Here is an 18703-nt window from a genome sequence, read left to right as displayed (position 1 = left end):
AATCTGCTGGACATGCTAGTAGAAGACCTGTGGCGACTGCTTATCAGAAGGGATCTTCTGGTTCAAGGCCCATTCGTCTACCAGGACTTAGTTTGACGGCCTGGAAGTTGAGCGGCAAATCTTAGCTCAAAAGGGATTTCATTCCTAAGTCATTACTACTATGACCCAGGCTAGGAAGTTGGTGACTGCGTAGATATGGTGTAGATACGTGGCATGGTGTGAGAAATTAGAGTTTTCCACCTGCGGATTTTAAACTGGACCGTTTTTTCTGCATTATTTGCAGTCGGGTTTGGATTTGGGCCTCCGTCTGGGGTCCTTAAAAGTCCAGATTAGGCCCTTTCCATCTTCTTCCAGAAGAAGTTGGCTGGTTTTCCAGAAGTCTAGATTTTCTTGCAAGGTGTACTACAAATAGTACGACCTCCTTTTGTGCCACCAACGGCACCGTGGGACCTGGAAGTAGTTCTAACATTCCTTCAGTCATCCTGGTTTGAACCTTTGGATTAAACGGAGTTGAAATATCTCACCGGGAAGACGGTGATGCTGTTAGCTCTGGCTTCGGCCAGGAGAGTGTCCGAGCTAAGCGCTCTTTCCTGTAAGAGCCCCTACCTGATATTTCCTCAGGATAGGGCGGAGCATAGGACAAGACAACAGTTCCTGCCAAAAGTTGTGTCGGCATTCCATTTGAACCAGCCGATTGTGGTGCCTTCCAGCTTAGGGCACCAGGATATTCCTGAATCCTTAGATGTGGTCAGGACCCTTAACACTTACGTCAGAAGGACTGCTCGTGTACGCACGACAGTGTCTGTTTGTGTTTTATGACGCGCAAAAGAAAGGCTGCCTGACCTCCAAGCAATCAATTGCTACAATAGGTGGATCCGCTCCACCAAACAGAAGGCCTATGGGGCAGCACATTTGTCTATACTGGCTTCTGTGAGAGCTCACTCTAGAAGATCGGTGGGCGCATCCTGGGCGGCTGCTCGGGGTGTTTCAGCATTGCAGCTGCTTTGTAGAGCTGTTACATGGTCATGTTTACATGGTCAGGTTAACATACTTTCGTCAAGATTAAAAAAATTGACACTTTGGCCAAGGATGATACCCAGTTTGGGGAGGCGGTGTTGCAACAGGCTCCGCACGTTCCCGCCCTTTGTGGAAGTTTTGGGACCTCCCCAATGTATTGAGACCTTAGTATCCCATATCAATGATAGTGAAAATAGGATTTTAATACCTACCAGTAAACAGTGCTTAAAGTGGTCCAAGGGAGGTGGTGGAACTCACCCCTCTAGACCCACCCTTGTGGGCCACACCCCTAGCACCTCCCACTTGGCAGAAGCCACGCCCATATACACGCCCCTTTAAGTATATTCATTGTTTACCCATTTGCTATTGGACTTTAAATTATATCCACGCAGAAGGAGGATCAGCTGTTCTTTTATTTTTACAAATAACATAAGTTTTTAACCATTTAAGATACAATAGAGAAAATTGTACTTGAAATACCCTGAAACTTTGCTTTACATAACACTCCAATTAGTGCTATTAATAGGTTTCTCATTGGTGAATACAAATTAATCATATTGTATGTGCTAAACAGGATCTTACAAGGTCATATATTGTGTTAGTTTGTATATTTTCAATGCACTCATACCAGATTTAAGACTAACCACAATGAGTCTCTGATTTCCAGGTGACATAGTCCATTTGTGGTGGTAGTAGCCAATCCCTGGTGACATGGTGTTCTTTGGAGATTTCAGCCGCCAGAGGAAGGAGATGAGGAGTGGTCAAGCTGTTTAGTAAAGATGTTGAAGAAGCTGAAAATAAAGAGGACAGTGTATGTTAGTTAACCTGTATGGCTTTAGAGGAATTGACATGGACAACACAAATACAGATACTTACCCATAATGATTCTATGAGTCCCAGATGATAGAGTCTTTTGATGGTGCTTGGTCATTTGCAAAGTGAGGAGGTCGTAATACAGTTGGCCTTAATGTGTGAAGGTCTTTTGATGGTGGTTGCCATTTCCTGGTGACCGAGTCCTAACATGGTGTTCTTTGGAGATTTCAGCCGCCAGAGGAAGGAGATGAGGAGTGGTCAAGCTGTTTAGTAAAGATGTTGAAGAAGCTGAAAATAAAGAGGACAGTGTATGTTAGTTAACCTGTATGGCTTTAGTGGAATTGACATGGACAACACAAATACAGATACTTACCCATAATGATTCTATGAGTCCCAGATGATAGAGTCTTTTGATGGTGCTTGGTCATTTGCAAAGTGAGGAGGTCGTAATACAGTTGGCCTTAATGTGTGAAGGTCTTTTGATGGTGGTTGCCATTTCCTGGTGACCGAGTCCTAACATGGTGTTCTTTGGAGATTTCAGCCGCCAGAGGAAGGAGATGAGGAGTGGTCAAGCTGTTTAGTAAAGATGTTGAAGAAGCTGAAAATAAAGAGGACAGTGTATGTTAGTTAACCTGTATGGCTTTAAAGGAATTGACATGGACAACACAAATACAGATACTTACCCATAATGATTCTATGAGTCCCAGATGATAGAGTCTTTTGATGGTGCTTGGTCATTTGCAAAGTGAGGAGGTCGTAATACAGTTGGCCTTAATGTGTGAAGGTCTTTTGATGGTGGTTGCCATTTCCTGGTGACCGAGTCCTAACATGGTGTTCTTTGGAGATTTCAGCCGCCAGAGGAAGGAGATGAGGAGTGGTCAAGCTGTTTAGTAAAGATGTTGAAGAAGCTGAAAATAAAGAGGACAGTGTATGTTAGTTAACCTGTATGGCTTTAGAGGAATTGACATGGACAACACAAATACAGATACTTACCCATAATGATTCTATGAGTCCCAGATGATAGAGTCTTTTGATGGTGCTTGGTCATTTGCAAAGTGAGGAGGTCGTAATACAGTTGGCCTTAATGTGTGAAGGTCTTTTGATGGTGGTTGCCATTTCCTGGTGACCGAGTCCTAACATGGTGTTCTTTGGAGATTTCAGCCGCCAGAGGAAGGAGATGAGGAGTGGTCAAGCTGTTTAGTAAAGATGTTGAAGAAGCTGAAAATAAAGAGGACAGTGTATGTTAGTTAACCTGTATGGCTTTAGAGGAATTGACATGGACAACACAAATACAGATACTTACCCATAATGATTCTATGAGTCCCAGATGATAGAGTCTTTTGATGGTGCTTGGTCATTTGCAAAGTGAGAAGGTCGTAATACAGTTGGCCTTAATGTGTGAAGGTCTTTTGATGGTGGTTGCCATTTCCTGGTGACCGAGTCCTAACATGGTGTTCTTTGGAGATTTCAGCCGCCAGAGGAAGGAGATGAGGAGTGGTCTAGCTGTTTAGTAAAGATGTTGAAGAAGCTGAAAATAAAGAGGACAGTGTATGTTAGTTAACCTGTATGGCTTTAGAGGAATTGACATGGACAACACAAATACAGATACTTACCCATAATGATTCTATGAGTCCCAGATGATAGAGTCTTTTGATGGTGCTTGGTCATTTGCAAAGTGAGGAGGTCGTAATACAGTTGGCCTTAATGTGTGAAGGTCTTTTGATGGTGGTTGCCATTTCCTGGTGACCGAGTCCTAACATGGTGTTCTTTGGAGATTTCAGCCGCCAGAGGAAGGAGATGAGGAGTGGTCAAGCTGTTTAGTAAAGATGTTGAAGAAGCTGAAAATAAAGAGGACAGTGTATGTTAGTTAACCTGTATGGCATTAGAGGAATTGACATGGACAACACAAATACAGATACTTAACCATAATGATTCTATGAGTCCCAGATGATAGAGTCTTTTGATGGTGCTTGGTCATTTGCAAAGTGAGGAGGTCGTAATACAGTTGGCCTTAATGTGTGAAGGTCTTTTGATGGTGGTTGCCATTTCCTGGTGACCGAGTCCTAACATGGTGTTCTTTGGAGATTTCAGCCGCCAGAGGAAGGAGATGAGGAGTGGTCAAGCTGTTTAGTAAAGATGTTGAAGAAGCTGAAAATAAAGAGGACAGTGTATGTTAGTTAACCTGTATGGCTTTAGAGGAATTGACATGGACAACACAAATACAGATACTTACCCATAATGATTCTTTGAATATCAGGTGACTTTAGTCATGATTGTGGTAGTTGCCATTTCCTGGTGAATGTGTCTTTTGATGTTGGTCGGTCATCGCCATTAGCAGGTGTGGTGTATTTTCATTGTGGTAATTGCCATTTTCAGTTGATTGTCTCTTTTGATGGTGGTTGGTTATTGCCATTTCCAGGTGACAGAGTCCTATCATTGAAATATCATGCCAAAGAGGCAGGAGGTGAGTGTACAATATAGCATGCAAAAGATGCACTTTAGCAAGTGAAATCAAAGTACATAAAGCAAAAATGCTAAATAATTCTCAACTGACCTATAACAAACGCCACAAGTGCTGGAAACTGGAGTGATCCTCTTTCCTCTGTCTTGCCATGCAAGTGTTTTGAAGTGCACTTCGTCTGCCTTTAGCTAACCAAGATTTTACATAAGGCACTGGATTCCATAAGTGAAGAGGAGGACCACATATGCTAATCATCATAAGTTCTGCTAGGTGAGAAATGGAAAGAGAACTCCTTATCTTCGTAGCGATTATGTTCATTACACTGAATCCTCTTTCACATTCTGCATTACTAACTGGCAAAGTTTGTACACATTGCAAAATTGGCAATAAATCTGTTGGTACACTTTTGCCTCCATTGTCTTTGAAGTCTCGAAAAGCCATCTTTGTTTTTCCAAAGTTAATTTGGAAACGGTCACATAAGGTTTTCAACTCTTTTTCACCAAACTCTACTGGCAAGACATCAGGCCAGAAGTCATTGTAAAGAACTTTTACAAGTTTGTAAAAATTCATGTCTTCTGATGACAAACAGCGATTTTCAATATTTGCTTTTAGGCTAGCATAAAACTGCCCTCGTCTGATGATTTTGACTTTAGCATTCTTAATAAGTTCTACTTCTTTGAAATATCCTCTTGCGATAGCTTCAGAAGCCTCATTTGAGAAAATTCCAGATACATTTTCAATGCGTGATTCAAAAACATGAACCTGCCTTACTAATAGCCTTTGAGCTTTTACCAAGTGAATGTTTCGGTCTTGTAAAGCAAGTGAAAGGTCACGAAGCTCTGACAGAGCATCACACATTAAGGCCAAATTCATAAGGAACTCCTCACTTTGCAATTGCCTACTCAAAGAGCCAAACTTTGTGCTTTCTTTAGTTTTGCTTTGCACCTGTTCTTGAAAATGCTTGAATAAGGCAGCATATGATCTCCATATAGCATAAACTGTTCTAAAGCTTGAGGCAACCCATCTAGTATCAAGCACACGACCTATGCTCATAAGAATATCATGGAGCTCTGCTGAACACCTTTTTAATTCTCTTAAATTCTTTGGAGAACGACTGTATAGTGCATACAGACTATCTACAAAAGACTGAAAGTGGTATATCTCGGTAAGATCCTTCACTGTATCTGCAACAGCTAACTCTATGCGGTGGTTTATGCAGTGCCAACTAATGAGTTTGGGAAATTCCTTACGTAGAATTGTGGCAACTCCAGACTTACAACCAAGCATTACTGCTGCTCCATCACTCCCTAAACCAACAAGAAGTTCTGACAAAAGGTTTTTAGATAAGCCATGCTTGCTCAGCGTGGTTAATAAGGAATCACAAATGCCCTGGGCTGTAGTACTATCAAGCTCAACCAAATCAAGGAAAAAAGTTGTAGGTTGGCAAGCTTCAGAACTATCACCTGACATTGCTGCCATCATTGCACGCACATATATAATCATTGTGGTTTTTTTAGACACACTTGTACTTTCATCAATCTGAATGCTTACTTTTGGTTTTAGGGTTACTATATTCTGAATGAGTCGCTTTCTCATTTCACATGAAATATGGCTAACTATATCTGTGCATACAACATTGCTCTGCAATATTTTTCCAAGATCACATCCATTGGCTTCCTGTAGATCAATTAACTGTGGATGATCTGTGTATGGACGGTTATTTTTGGCAACATGATAAGCTGTTCTGAAGACTCTAACAGTTGTTTCAATGTGCTCATTGTATTGTTTTGCAACTAACTCTGGTAAAATATTATCAGCTTGTTCATTTAAGATTTTAACTGCTGCCTCATGTGCTTTTGAAAGACGATGGTCATGAATCTTTTTTCTAAGAGATAACTGTTGTTTTGCTTTTGTGAAACCATATGGACCAACGCAGCTTGTTGCCCATTCTGTGGAAAGGCTTTTACTAAATCCCCTGAATGTTTCAGCTCCAGCTCCTAGTGTCTGAACTTTTGCACAAATTTCGCATCCCATTTTTCCATTTGCAATTCTTAGCCAGGAATATTTTTTTTTAAATAGTGATGCTTGCTCATCTGTCCAGCAATCGGGTATGCAGCCATCACCCTCACCTCTAACTTTTTTAGTATGATGTTCAACATCTGCAATCGTTATAAATTCAACACTGGAGTCTATGTTACTTCCACTCGCAGCTGCTGAAGCACCATCGATCTCATCTTCACTGTCACTAATTTGAACGCTTTCTAGCTCTTTCACTTCCTTATTCACGGGTTTGAAGTAACTAAGTAAGTTTCTTTTCATTAGGAGTTTCTGATTAAATAGCTTGAGATAAATAATTTCTTCAAATTACTGTCTTTAGTCTACACAGGTCCTGGCCTAGGACAAAAATATATAGTCTTAGTAACACTGTACATGAAAATTACCAAAAAAAACCCAGTAGAACCCTGACTTACCTGCCTATCAAGAGCTGAAGCACAGTCAGTGGGATGTCTGTCCAACTGTATGGTGAGGTGACACAAGTCGGGTGCGAGGTCTTGGATACCTTGTCCACTGAAGACTGCCTTTTCAGTACACACGTCCTGGCCTAGGACAAAAATATATAGTCTTAGTAACACTGTACATGAAAATTACCAAAAAAAAACAAGTAGAACCCTGACTTACCTGCCTATCAAGAGCTGAAGCACAGTCAGTGGGATGTCCGTCCAACTGTATGGTGAGGTGACAAGTCGGGTGCGAGGTCTTGGATACCTTGTCCACTGAAGACTGCCTTTTCAGTACACACGTCCTGGCCTAGGACAAAAATATATAGTCTTAGTAACACTGTACATGAAAATTACCAAAAAAAAAACAGTAGAACCCTGACTTACCTGCCTATCAAGAGCTGAAGCACAGTCAGTGGGATGTCCGTCCAACTGTATGGTGAGGTGACACAAGTCGGGTGCGAGGTCTTGGATACCTTGTCCACTGAAGACTGCCTTTTCAGTACACACGTCCTGGCCTAGGACAAAAATATATAGTCTTAGTAACACTGTACATGAAAATTACCAAAAAAAAAACAGTAGAACCCTGACTTACCTGCCTATCAAGAGCTGAAGCACAGTCAGTGGGATGTCCGTCCAACTGTATGGTGAGGTGACACAAGTCGGGTGCGAGGTCTTGGATACCTTGTCCACTGAAGACTGCCTTTTCAGTACACACGTCCTGGCCTAGGACAAAAATATATAGTCTTAGTAACACTGTACATGAAGATTACCAAAAAAAAACCAGTAGAACCCTGACTTACCTGCCTATCAAGAGCTGAAGCACAGTCAGTGGGATGTCCGTCCAACTGTATGGTGAGGTGACACAAGTCGGGTGCGAGGTCTTGGATACCTTGTCCACTGAAGACTGCCTTTTCAGTACACACGTCCTGGCCTAGGACAAAAATATATAGTCTTAGTAACACTGTACATGAAAATTACCAAAATAACCCCCCATGTGCACTGCAGGTGGGGCAGATGTAACATGTGCAGAGAGAGTTCTTTTAGTGGCTTGTGCTGGTCTGTAAACAGATCTATTACAGATTTAATATTTTATTTATAAGGCTCCACAAGTGTATTGTAGCGCAGTACAAAGGAACAGTACAGGGAGACAAGCTTAACATTACAGTCAGGGCAGGCGACAGGGTGTTTGGGGGGGGGGGGGGGGGTTCAAGGGGGACACTTGTACGGGGCCCGACCACATTGATCAATGTACTGTACTACTAGGGGCTGGTGTCCAATGAAGGACACTGGGTCTTTTAGTATAGGAGAGCTATGAGTGAAATGTGTAGAGAAGAAGGCTTAGACAACAGGAGGGAAGAGGGCCCTGCTCTGAAGAGCTTACAATCTAGTAGGGGCAACAGACAGATTACATGAGGTGCTAGCAGGTGGCAGGATGTAAGCAGGCCAACGTGTGTGGCAGGGGTCAGGTCAGAGTTTGGTGGCAGTGTGGACTTTGTCTTGCAAATTATTTTCTCTTAAAAAAATCTGATATCACCCAGTATCCCACACTGCCACAAAACTCGGACTTTGTCTGGGTGTGCATAGGCATTACACACCCAACCCAATATAGCTTTTAAAACACTAGCAGTTACCCACAAATAAATAAAATACACATCACCCATTTAAAACACACTAAGGGCCTAATTAAGGTTCACTCAGAATGAGGTAAATTTGGTGCGTTTCCGATGTTTGCTGCGAGGAGGGAAGGCCAAACAGGGCAGCGCCAACAGGGCTCACCTATGGGAATGCCCTGCGTTTTATGGGCATCCCCATGAAAACGCTAGGCATTCCCATGTGAACGCAGGCCCTGACTTCTATATGCAAAGGCAGGAGAAATCATTTAATCGTCAATGATCATTAAATAATTTCCCCTGCTAGTGGATGCATGTGAGGGTATGTGTTCAGGGCAGTTTATAAGGCGCTCAGTAAGCTGTGGTGTTTGCAGCTCACAGAGACAACAGAGAGAGAGATAGGGTAGCCATCGACTATCGATGTTCCCAAGACGTGTGCGCATCCCATGCAGCCAGGTCGCACGCAGCGGACCGTCCCATTTCTCTGCGCATGCGTGGGGAAGCACCCCTTGAATGATTTGGCACACTTAACAGCACCCTTGCAGTAAGAAAAAAATATATATATTTTTCTTTCAATTAAAAAAAAAAAAAGAAATGCCAGCTCCCCTGGACTGATACGGCATACATGGCGGTGCCCCTGGACTGATACGGCATACATGGAGCATCCCTGGAATTATATAGCACACCTAGCAGCACCCCTGAAATTATATAGCACACATTGCAGCACCCATGAAATTGTACAACACACATGGCAGCACCCCTTAAATGATATGTAGTGTTTATTCTAGCACCCGCCATATTTGAAAACCCATGCAGTTTCTCTTCCCTGTCTGGGGTGTCGCTGTCTGCTGTGGTGTTTCTAGCACAGGACATGTTTGCATATCAGTGCTGATATACAGACCACACTGTGCTAGAAGCACTACAGCAAACAGCAACACCCCAGGCAGGTAAGAGGAACTGCATGGGCTTTCCAATATGGTGGGTGCTAGATTGAACACTAGATATGGCACACTTAACAGCAAACTTGCAGTAAGAAAAAAATAAAATGATTTTAATAAAAAAAAAAAAAAAGCCAGCTGCCCTGGACTGAGAAGACACATACAGATGGGTCTTGTCCCATCTTTGCAGGGGATGGCGCTGGCGTCGCCAGCCGCCATCCCCCGCCAGCGCCATGGCGACGGTGAGAAGCGGACGCGCGCGCACGAGAGGCGCGCGCGTCCCCTTCCGACGGCGCTTCGATGCGTTCCCCCGGGTCCCCGCCGGCTTGCCGGCGGTAACCCGGGGTCCCCGCCGCCTGCCCGCACCCCCCACTAACCCCCCTAGCCCTGTCCGTCTCCCTGAGGCGGAGACGGACAGGGTTTCCGTCGCGCTAGCGCCGGAGACTGAGACGCGCGTGCGCGTGAGACGCACGCGCGTCTCAGTCTCCTCGCTGGCGAGGCTGCTGGCGGGTCGCCAGCGCGTACGTTCTGGCGACCCGCCAGCAAGGATGGCAAAAGACCCATCTGTATGGCGGCACTCCTGGATTGATAAGGCATACATGGCGGCACCCCTGGATTGATAAGGCACACATGGCGGAACCCTGGATTGATAAAGCACACATGGCGGAACCCCTGGATTGATAAGGCACACATGGCGGGACCCCTGGGCTGATAAGGCACACATGGCGGGACCCCTGGATTGATAAGGCACACATGGCGGCACCCCTGGATTGATAAGGCACACATGGCGGCACCCCTGGATTGATAAGGCACACATGGCGGCACCCCTGGATTGATAAGGCACACATGGCGGCACCCCTGGATTGATAAGGCACACATGGCGGCACCCCTGGATTGATAAGGCACACATGGCGGGACCCCTGGATTGATAAGGCACACATGGCGGAACCCCTGGATTGATAAGGCACACATGGCGGCACCCCTGGATTGATAAGGCACACATGGCGGCACCCCTGGATTGATAAGGCACACATGGCGGCACCCCTGGATTGATAAGGCACACATGGCGGCACCCCTGGATTGATAGACACTACTTCCAGCCCCATCTATGTAATCTCACTCCCAGCCAGCATCAGTAACATGCCAAAAAATTGGACAAAAAATGACAAGTTTTAGACTAGTCCCCCAGCCCAGCCCCTGGCACCAATGACACAACATACTGCTGCTCCCCCAGGCCCCACATCATTGAGATAACAGCTGTGCAGTCAGTAGTACACAGTGTACACAGCCTCAGGCTCTGTGACCATTACCATTTTGTTGGTGAGTTAGTGTACTGTACACTAACTCACCAACAAAATGGTAATGGTCACAGAGCCTGAGGCTGGAGCAGGAGGTGGAGGAGAAGCAGACTGAGTGCGCACTGCGCAGTAAAATGGAAAATGGCGCCGAGGCCAGAGAAAAGGCCCGCCAACGCCAACCCCCCCCCCCCCCCCTCCCTAACTCAATCCCTCCGCGTCCCCCACCCACCTCCCCACAGAAGCCAGAAGCACAGACTTACTTGTTGGGGGTAATATAGTTGAACTTGTCCAACTTGTCTGATGTGATTCCTGGCGGGGGCTACTACTAGCGAAGGCAGCGTGTGGTAAGCGCTGGACTCGAGGCTGCACAGCGTCCACTCCGCTCTAGCTTGCTGCCGTGACAGCCTGCGCATAAGCGCAGGTCCCTCCTCTGTCCCCCCTTGGTGGCCAATCCCAACAGCAGGAGGGGGAGGCAGTCAGGTCAGTCCCCGCCCGGCGCTGTGTACCGCTCGGCACTCATAGTCACAGCCGCCTGTCACTCAAAAGAGTCTCTATTGTGACAGGCGGCTGTGACTGTGAGCGCCAAGCGGGGCACATAGACACAGAGTCACGGCAGCCGCAGCAGTAGCACCCACATCGGCGTGTCCCCGCGCATTGAGAGATCCATATGGATTCTCGGCAGGGCGGCAGCAGCAGCAGGCTGGGTGGGCGAAGGAGGCGGAACTGAGTTCCGGCTTCAATTTGAACTGCCGGAACTCAGTTCCGGTGCGTTCCGGCCCACTTTAACCCCTGCCAGTAAATCATTTTCACAGAGTTCATATGGGATACTGAGCTCCCACCTAAGTGCGGTGCTCTGATTGCAATTACTTGAGATCTTGTTCAGCTGTTCTTGCAAGTTGCAAGGCAGGGAGTTCAGTGTTCTGGTTTGTACCTTTACAGGATCGTAGACCTGAGTTGGAGCGTCTGAGTTTTAGTGACTTGTTTCTCCTTACGAATCACATTATGTTATAATGTTACATTAATGGGGTTAACTTAAATTAATTAAGTATGTTGTTGTGGTGTGCTGGTGCGAATCTCACCATATTACTTGTTCACGTTAATCCTACCTCCATTACATTCATCCTTCCTTCGGGCACAGTTTCCTTAACTGGCTAGTAAGGGGAAGTAGAGGGGAGGAGCCAGCACACCCTGGTTGAAGAAATTTATGTGCCTGTCTCCTGTCGGATGACCTCTATTCCCCAATGTATTGAGACCTCAGTATCCCATATGAACTCTGTGAAAAGGATTTACCAGTAGGTATTAAAATCCTATTTTCTATGTTGTATTTATTTGTATTACTAGTATTTGTGACCTGTTACTACCCATTATTACAATTTGTGACCTGTTACTACCCATTATTACAATTATTAGCATATTGCTCATCATTATTAGTACTGGTGGTTTATTGATGGGTATTAATAGTGGCATATTACTGTGTACACTTGTTTGTGGTATATTATTTGGCAATACTTTTACTCATGTTTAATGCTTGTTATGGTTACTGCAGGCATATTAATAAGCACTTGTACAGTAGTTTTATAAGGTGTGATGGGTGCCTGCGCCTAGCCTTCATAGAATGGTTTTGGATCTCATAGGACCTGTTCCACTCCTCCCAACTGTCCCGATTCCCGCGGGAACGTCCCGATATTCGGGGACGTTCCCGCGTCCCGCCCGGGGCCGCCATTGTCCCGCGGTGGGGGGGGACAGTTGGGAGCCCCCCCAGCTTCCCGAGAATAGACGCTGTGCGCATGCGCACAGCGTCTATTCAGCGCCGACGAGCGGCGAAAACGGGGGCGTGGCCGAATTTCGCGTCACACCGCGAGGCCACGCCCCCTTTCCGCGAGGCCGCGCCCCCTTTTCGGGAGCGCGCGCGGCTTCGCCGCGCGGACGTCCCGACCTCCCAACTTTGAAAGTTGGGAGGTATGCTGTTCTAATAGTGATGGTAAGAGAAAATACCCTAACTGCCTGTTACTGACTCCACCCACTTTTGCTATCACCACTGGCACATGAAACCACTTGCTGCTGTATACCTCCTGACTAGCATCGGCTGACCCCCATTGGTCGACTAGGCCCTGCATGGTAACTGGCAGATGGTGGAGCTTGTGGACACTGGGCTCAACTGAGAACAGGTGGAAAACGGGATTGAAGGCAAGATGTTAACACCGGTTCAGCACTTCTAGAAGTCACAGAAGTTTACATATTCTGAGCCATATAAGAGAAAAGAAGGAAACGGACTGTTTGATGGGGAACGCACTGAAGAATGTACAAAGTTAAAATATAAACTTTATTGGTTTTATTTCCTGTATCTTAATAAGGAAAGTTTGACACAACAGTGAAAAATGAAGGTAAAAACATGGACATACAAACACGAAAAATAGATGTGTACTTTGGCCTTGACAAAGCTGTTTTCAGACAGTGAAATGTGCGCGTTGGCATAGACCCAGTCTGAGATACTTGATAGCCTTACTAGAAATGTGATTGTTTGTTTGTATGTATGTATGTATGTAGCAGATTTTTTTTAAAAAGATCCCTTAAGGCAAATACGAGTTGTGGGAACAAAACTGAGTGGAAGGTGCCTGGAAGAGCCCAGCAGTGGGACTCCAGAAACCACCACCTAGTGCCAAGATATACATTCTATTGTATGCCTTATGATCAGGCTTACATGCCTGCTAAATGCACTTCTGACAGCTACCTATCAGTACAAATTATATGCAAATACTGCTGAGTATCCAGCAGATGGCACCAGAGCTCTACAATAAATAGACAATGATAAACCCTGTTACACTATATTGGAAGTGAACTCTGACACCATCTAGTGCAAAGTGCAGTGTGCGTGTGACAACACACTCTGAATGGGTCTAATAATTACACATATAACAACACACTCTGAAGTGGTCTAATAATTATACAAACCAATCACAGGCTATAATATAAAAAGTTATCTCTCAGACTGGTCTCTGTATACATTTTAAAACACACTAATTTCTTTCTTTGTACACATTTATTTTTCGTGCTTGTATGTCCATGTTTTTACCTTCATTTTTCACTGTTGTGTCAAACTTTCCTTACTAAGATACAGGAAATATTAAATAAACCAATACAGGTTATATTTTAACTTTGTACATTCTTCAGTGCGTTCCCCATCAAACAGTTCCTTTCCTTCTTTTTTCTTATATTGTATATTTGACTGTGAGGCACCCCCATAAGCTAAGAATATATAGCGTAACTCGCTCCCTCGAGGAGCAAAAACCCTACGCTATATATTCTGAGCCATGCAGGCCTCCCTTTTATCTTAATCCAATACACAGGGGGTAGTTCTGCTTTGTTGTCTTTACCCAATCAAGTAAACTGCATGTGTCTTGCATGCCCAAGGCATGATCACCTTTAAAAATATCTACAGACAGATGGCTGCACTGATTGTGACTGCCCCAATCACCCCAGCCCGCTGCTACTACCGGGACAGTGACTCTAATACACTGTTTTCCTGGATTCAAGCCTTAGTTAGTTCCCGGAGTCCCCGATTCAAGCTCTGTTTATTTCCAGAGTTCCCGGTCCAAGTTTAGTTTACTGGAGTTTCCCGATCCAGTGATCCTTGTTTCATCATCTTCCCTGTGTCATTCATTTTATGATTGTGGAGGGGAGCACGACCTACTAGACAGACACTGCAAAATCTAAACTCCTTGTGGGGGTCCTGAGGATGACTGCTGGTGGGTTAGACCCTGCACCCCTGCTAGGGACCCTTGTGACTCTCTTATCCACGTCCATCCAAGCCGCTCCCAGATTTAAACCAGGGACGGATCCACAATCTTCGCCTTGTGTGACATTATGAACTTTTAGCCCCCTCCTCTGATCCTGCCCAAGTTCATTTTGGCACCTGGGCTCACAGCTCACAAGTTCTGCCACTGAAACCACATGCGTTGAGAGCCACAGGCTGGTCCAGTGTGCTATGAAGGCGAAGAGCTTATACAGCTCATCACTGAGCACCACTGGCTGATGCAGGTGCATTGTGCTTTGGACCTCTTTACCCACCCACCTCCTTGGCCACTCCCTTCACCTCAATCTTTTCCAATCTGTGTTCCCTTCCATGTCTCCCTTTTCCACAATCTGACCCTTACATTTTCCATACCTCCACTTTTATATTTCCAGTTCGGCCACTGCTTTCATTCAAAATGAGTATAAAATGACATCATCAACATACACTATGTCCGTGTCTACATTCTGAATGTCAGCTTAATATACCAAACCTGTTTAGATATTATTGCACATTGCTGCAGGTGCACATAAGCTTGTGTCAGAAGCTTCCTGGTGATTCTAATTTATTCTGCTAGGTTAAATTAATCTTTTTTTGTGTGTTTAAACGTCTGTATATTTCTAAACCAGATGGAAAAAAACTTGTTGGTTGATCATAATGGTAGCAACATATACAATTGATACACATATAGACAGGACCATTCATTTAGAACAGGGGTGTCAAACTCAAATTCATCGGGGGCCGCAGCAGCAGTTTGGTCGCCCTTAAAGGGCCGCTGTATAATAATAATGCAATGACACCACAGGCTGCTCCCGCTGTATAATAATAATGCAATGACACCACAGGCTGCTCCCGCTGTATAATAATAATGCAATGACACCACAGGCTGCTCCCGCTGTATAATAATAATGCAATGACAGCACATGCTGCTCCCGCTGTATAATATAACAATAGTAATGCCATGACACAAATTATTATACAGGGGGAGCAGCCTGTGGTGTCATTGCATTATTATTATACAGAGGGAGCAGCCTGTGGTGTCATGGCATTACTTTTATATTATACAGGGGGAGCAGCCTGTGGTGTCATGGCATTATTATTATACAGGGGGAGCAGCCTGTGGTGTCATGGCATAATGCCATGACACCACAGGCTGCTCCCCCTGTACAATAACAATGACACCACAGGCTGCTCCCCCTGTAGAATATAAAAGTAATGCCATGACACCACCACCAGATATATTGTTTTTTTATGTAACTTACTGTATTTTATCCCTCAGGCTCCTTTACTGCTGCTGCTGCGGCTCCAGTAATTTCAATTCCACTCTCTGCGCCGCGGCCTGTCCTGCTGCGGCCCCCCGACTCGGCCCGCCTGCCTTCCTTCCTCTCTGCAGACGCGTCGGTGGGAGGCGTCATCGTCATGACATCCCCACCCAGTGTCTGCCACTGCCTCGATAAGAGGGAACAGGCTGCCGGGCCCTCCTCCATGTAGCCGTGGAGGCCGGCGGCCATGTTCCTGTGGCCGCAGACATCTTAAAAGACCACAGGAACATGGCCGCTGGCAGTGCAAAAAAAACCTCTCAAAAAGAATAAAAGGTGAAGGCTGGCGGCGGCTGCGCGGGCCACATGACGAGGTCTGTCGGGCCGGATTTGGCCCGCGGGCCTTCTGTTTGACACCCGTGATTTAGAATATTTGTTGGTTATGGGCATTCATGCTTATTTTTGTGAAGACTTCTCATAATATACAGTATCTTATACAACATAAGAGTAGCTTGTTATTCAGTAAAACATTGTGACAGATTTCCAGTTATAAATTTCCCTATAAATTGTCTACATTAGGTCTGAAAAGTAGAAATTACATTTTATATTTTCACATAAATGGATGTTATAAACATGCTCCTAATGCCTGCAGCTTTCTGCTAGTAGATGTATTGGCTAAAGCAGAGTTTCTGCTGCATAGCCGACATACGTAGCACTACTGAGATATAAGTATGCTCATACAACAACATAATGCATAATATTTCTAAAAATAATTTTTAATTTCATTGTTTCTAAATGTGCTTGTTTGTTAATAAGGTAGGAAGTATTTTATTGTAGAAGTAAAAAAACAAATGATCCACAGTTGTGATCAACAGTTTTTGGTACTTGTGTTGTATCACGGCACCCATCGCATCGCAGACCATAAGGCATGCGATGGTATGCGATGCGATATTGCGCGATGTTCCCCAATGTAATACAATTTAAAAATTGTATGGCATTGTATATGGCATACAATGCCATACAATGCTATGGGATGCGAATATAAGTTGTATAAGCACCCTAATGGGTGCTTACAATGTTAAATGCACCCCCACGCCACCCCCACTATGAACGTGAACCCGAAGCATGGCGAGCGCATCGGTACGTGTTCTCCGACCTTTTCATACCCCCACTATCCACGTTGGCATGGAGTTGATTTTATAAAGTGTGGCGAGCGGACGCGCATAACTTCACAGGTATACACGTCCCCTTGCGGGGCCTGCTGCGCTCGCCACACTTTATAAAATCAACTCCACGCCGACGTGGATAGTGGTGGTAGGAAAAGGTCGGAGGACGCGTACCGCAGCGTGGGGGTGCATTTAACATTGTAACCACCCATTAGGGTGCTTATACAATTTAACATCGCATAGGGGTTTAAATCGCATCGCAGTGCATAGGGTGTATGGCATGCGATGAAAAATTGTGCGACTAATTATCGGGGGTGCCGTGATACTACACAAGTACCCAGTTTTTTATTTATTTCAGATAATACCTAAAATTATTATTTTTCTCTACAGGGTGGATATGGTCAAAAGAATCCGAGAAAGAAATAACAAAAGTAAAATTGGAGTATCATCAGAAAGTAACCAACGTTCAGAAAGATCTTGAAACAAAATATCGAGACATTATTGTGGAAAATCGCCGTGCAGTAGCTCACTTGGAAATTCAGCTTGAGAAAGAACAAAACAGAACCCTTAGTTATCGCCGAGCCCTCATCTCTCAAAGTCAGAAGCTGGTGGAAGAGAGGAAGCAATTGGAACAGGAGAGAGACTTGTTAAGCCAGCAAACAAACGCAATCCAGAAGAGTGGAGCAGCAGGTGCCTTGTATTCAAGTTACATTGAAAAAGAAGAAGAATGGCAGACAAAAGCCAAAACTATGTTGAAGGAATTTGAAGATGCTCTTAAAGAGAGACAGAACATTTACTGCAGCTTGGTAGTGCCTAGGAAAAAAAGGTTAGAAATAGAAAAGAATTTGCTGGTCAAAGCTGCCATTAATCCATTAGCTGTAGAATTAGACATGTCGGATGGCCTGATGGACATCTTTAAACATGACACTCATTGTGCTGTATTGATGAACACCAATAAGCAGGAAAATGGAAGGCTAATGTGGCTGTATCTAAAATACTGGGAACTCACTGTAAATGTAAAGAAATTCAAGAAGGTGGAAGAAGCTATGACAGGAAAGTAAAACATGTTTTGCACAAATATTTGCACAGACTTTAACTTCCAATTGAAAAAAAAGATATATATTCACCAATGCTTTATTTTTTGGTATTTTCTTAAATTGTGCTAATTATGATTACAAATTGATTGCTTTGGGGGTCGTGCTAGTAATTAGTATTTCTTATAAATTAATTATGGATTAAACAGAGTCATGGTATTTGTGGTACTTTGACGTAAACAAGTTTCTCATTGCAAGATTCCCACACTGCAACAGCCATCACAAGAACATCACTGAGATGTGCAGTGGCAAATCACTCCACTGCGTACAAAATTGACATTCTCTGAGGCCCTTGTGTGAAAGCCCTGCAAAGTGTAGAATCACCGGAAAAAAATTTTTATTTATTTTTTAAACATTGTTATTGAGGAACGTGCGGAAACACTAAGAAGACGGATATTGGAAAACTGTATTGGAAATTGAGTTTGAATACCCTACTTAGTATGTAATCAATCTGTGCTGGAGACAACCCAAAATAAAGTGATTAAGCAAATTTGCCACTGATCCACGTGTTTTGGGGAATTTGTTGCCATTTTTACCCATTGGGCGGTATTCAATGTTCTCCGATAGTTGTGTTTTTTTCGCAATTTCTTATTTTTTCGCTGTTTTTCTATGTTCGATACTTTTCACCTATTCAAAGTTTGAATTTTGGTATTTCGATACGGTTTCGCTTGTTTTTTAATGTTCGTTCCTTTCGCTTAGTTTTCAGCGATAATTTCGCTTTGTTCAGGCGATATCTTTAATTTATCGCCTTTGAAA

The 18703-nt window shown here is 44.3% G+C and overlaps 1 protein-coding gene and 1 long non-coding RNA gene across 12 annotated transcripts in view; one reads left to right on the top strand and one right to left on the bottom strand.

Moving 5' to 3' along the window:
• Nucleotides 1–18448, top strand: part of CCDC127 (coiled-coil domain containing 127) — a 172853-nt gene extending 154405 nt beyond the window's left edge. For all 11 annotated transcript variants that reach the window (XM_083188334.1, XM_083188339.1, XM_083188341.1 and 8 more), the window contains one exon: nucleotides 17244–18448. In XM_083188334.1, the coding sequence (XP_083044460.1) occupies nucleotides 17244–17914 (671 nt within the window). In that variant the 3' untranslated portion in view covers nucleotides 17915–18448. The remainder of the gene's footprint in view (nucleotides 1–17243) is intronic.
• LOC146079616 (uncharacterized) lies at nucleotides 3904–4650 on the bottom strand. The gene is made up of 3 exons (XR_014474649.1): nucleotides 4385–4650; nucleotides 4064–4260; nucleotides 3904–3978 (listed from the first exon to the last, which is right to left on the bottom strand). It is a non-coding gene; the product is annotated as an uncharacterized LOC146079616 (long non-coding RNA).
• Nucleotides 18449–18703: the final 255 nt, after the last annotated feature.

Source organism: Crinia signifera, chromosome 5 (assembly GCF_055691185.1).
Source record: "Crinia signifera chromosome 5, ASM5569118v1, whole genome shotgun sequence".
Lineage (NCBI taxonomy): Eukaryota > Metazoa > Chordata > Amphibia > Anura > Myobatrachidae > Crinia > Crinia signifera.
Note: the sequence above shows the minus strand (reverse complement) of the source record. Positions and strands in the feature narration are given on the sequence as shown.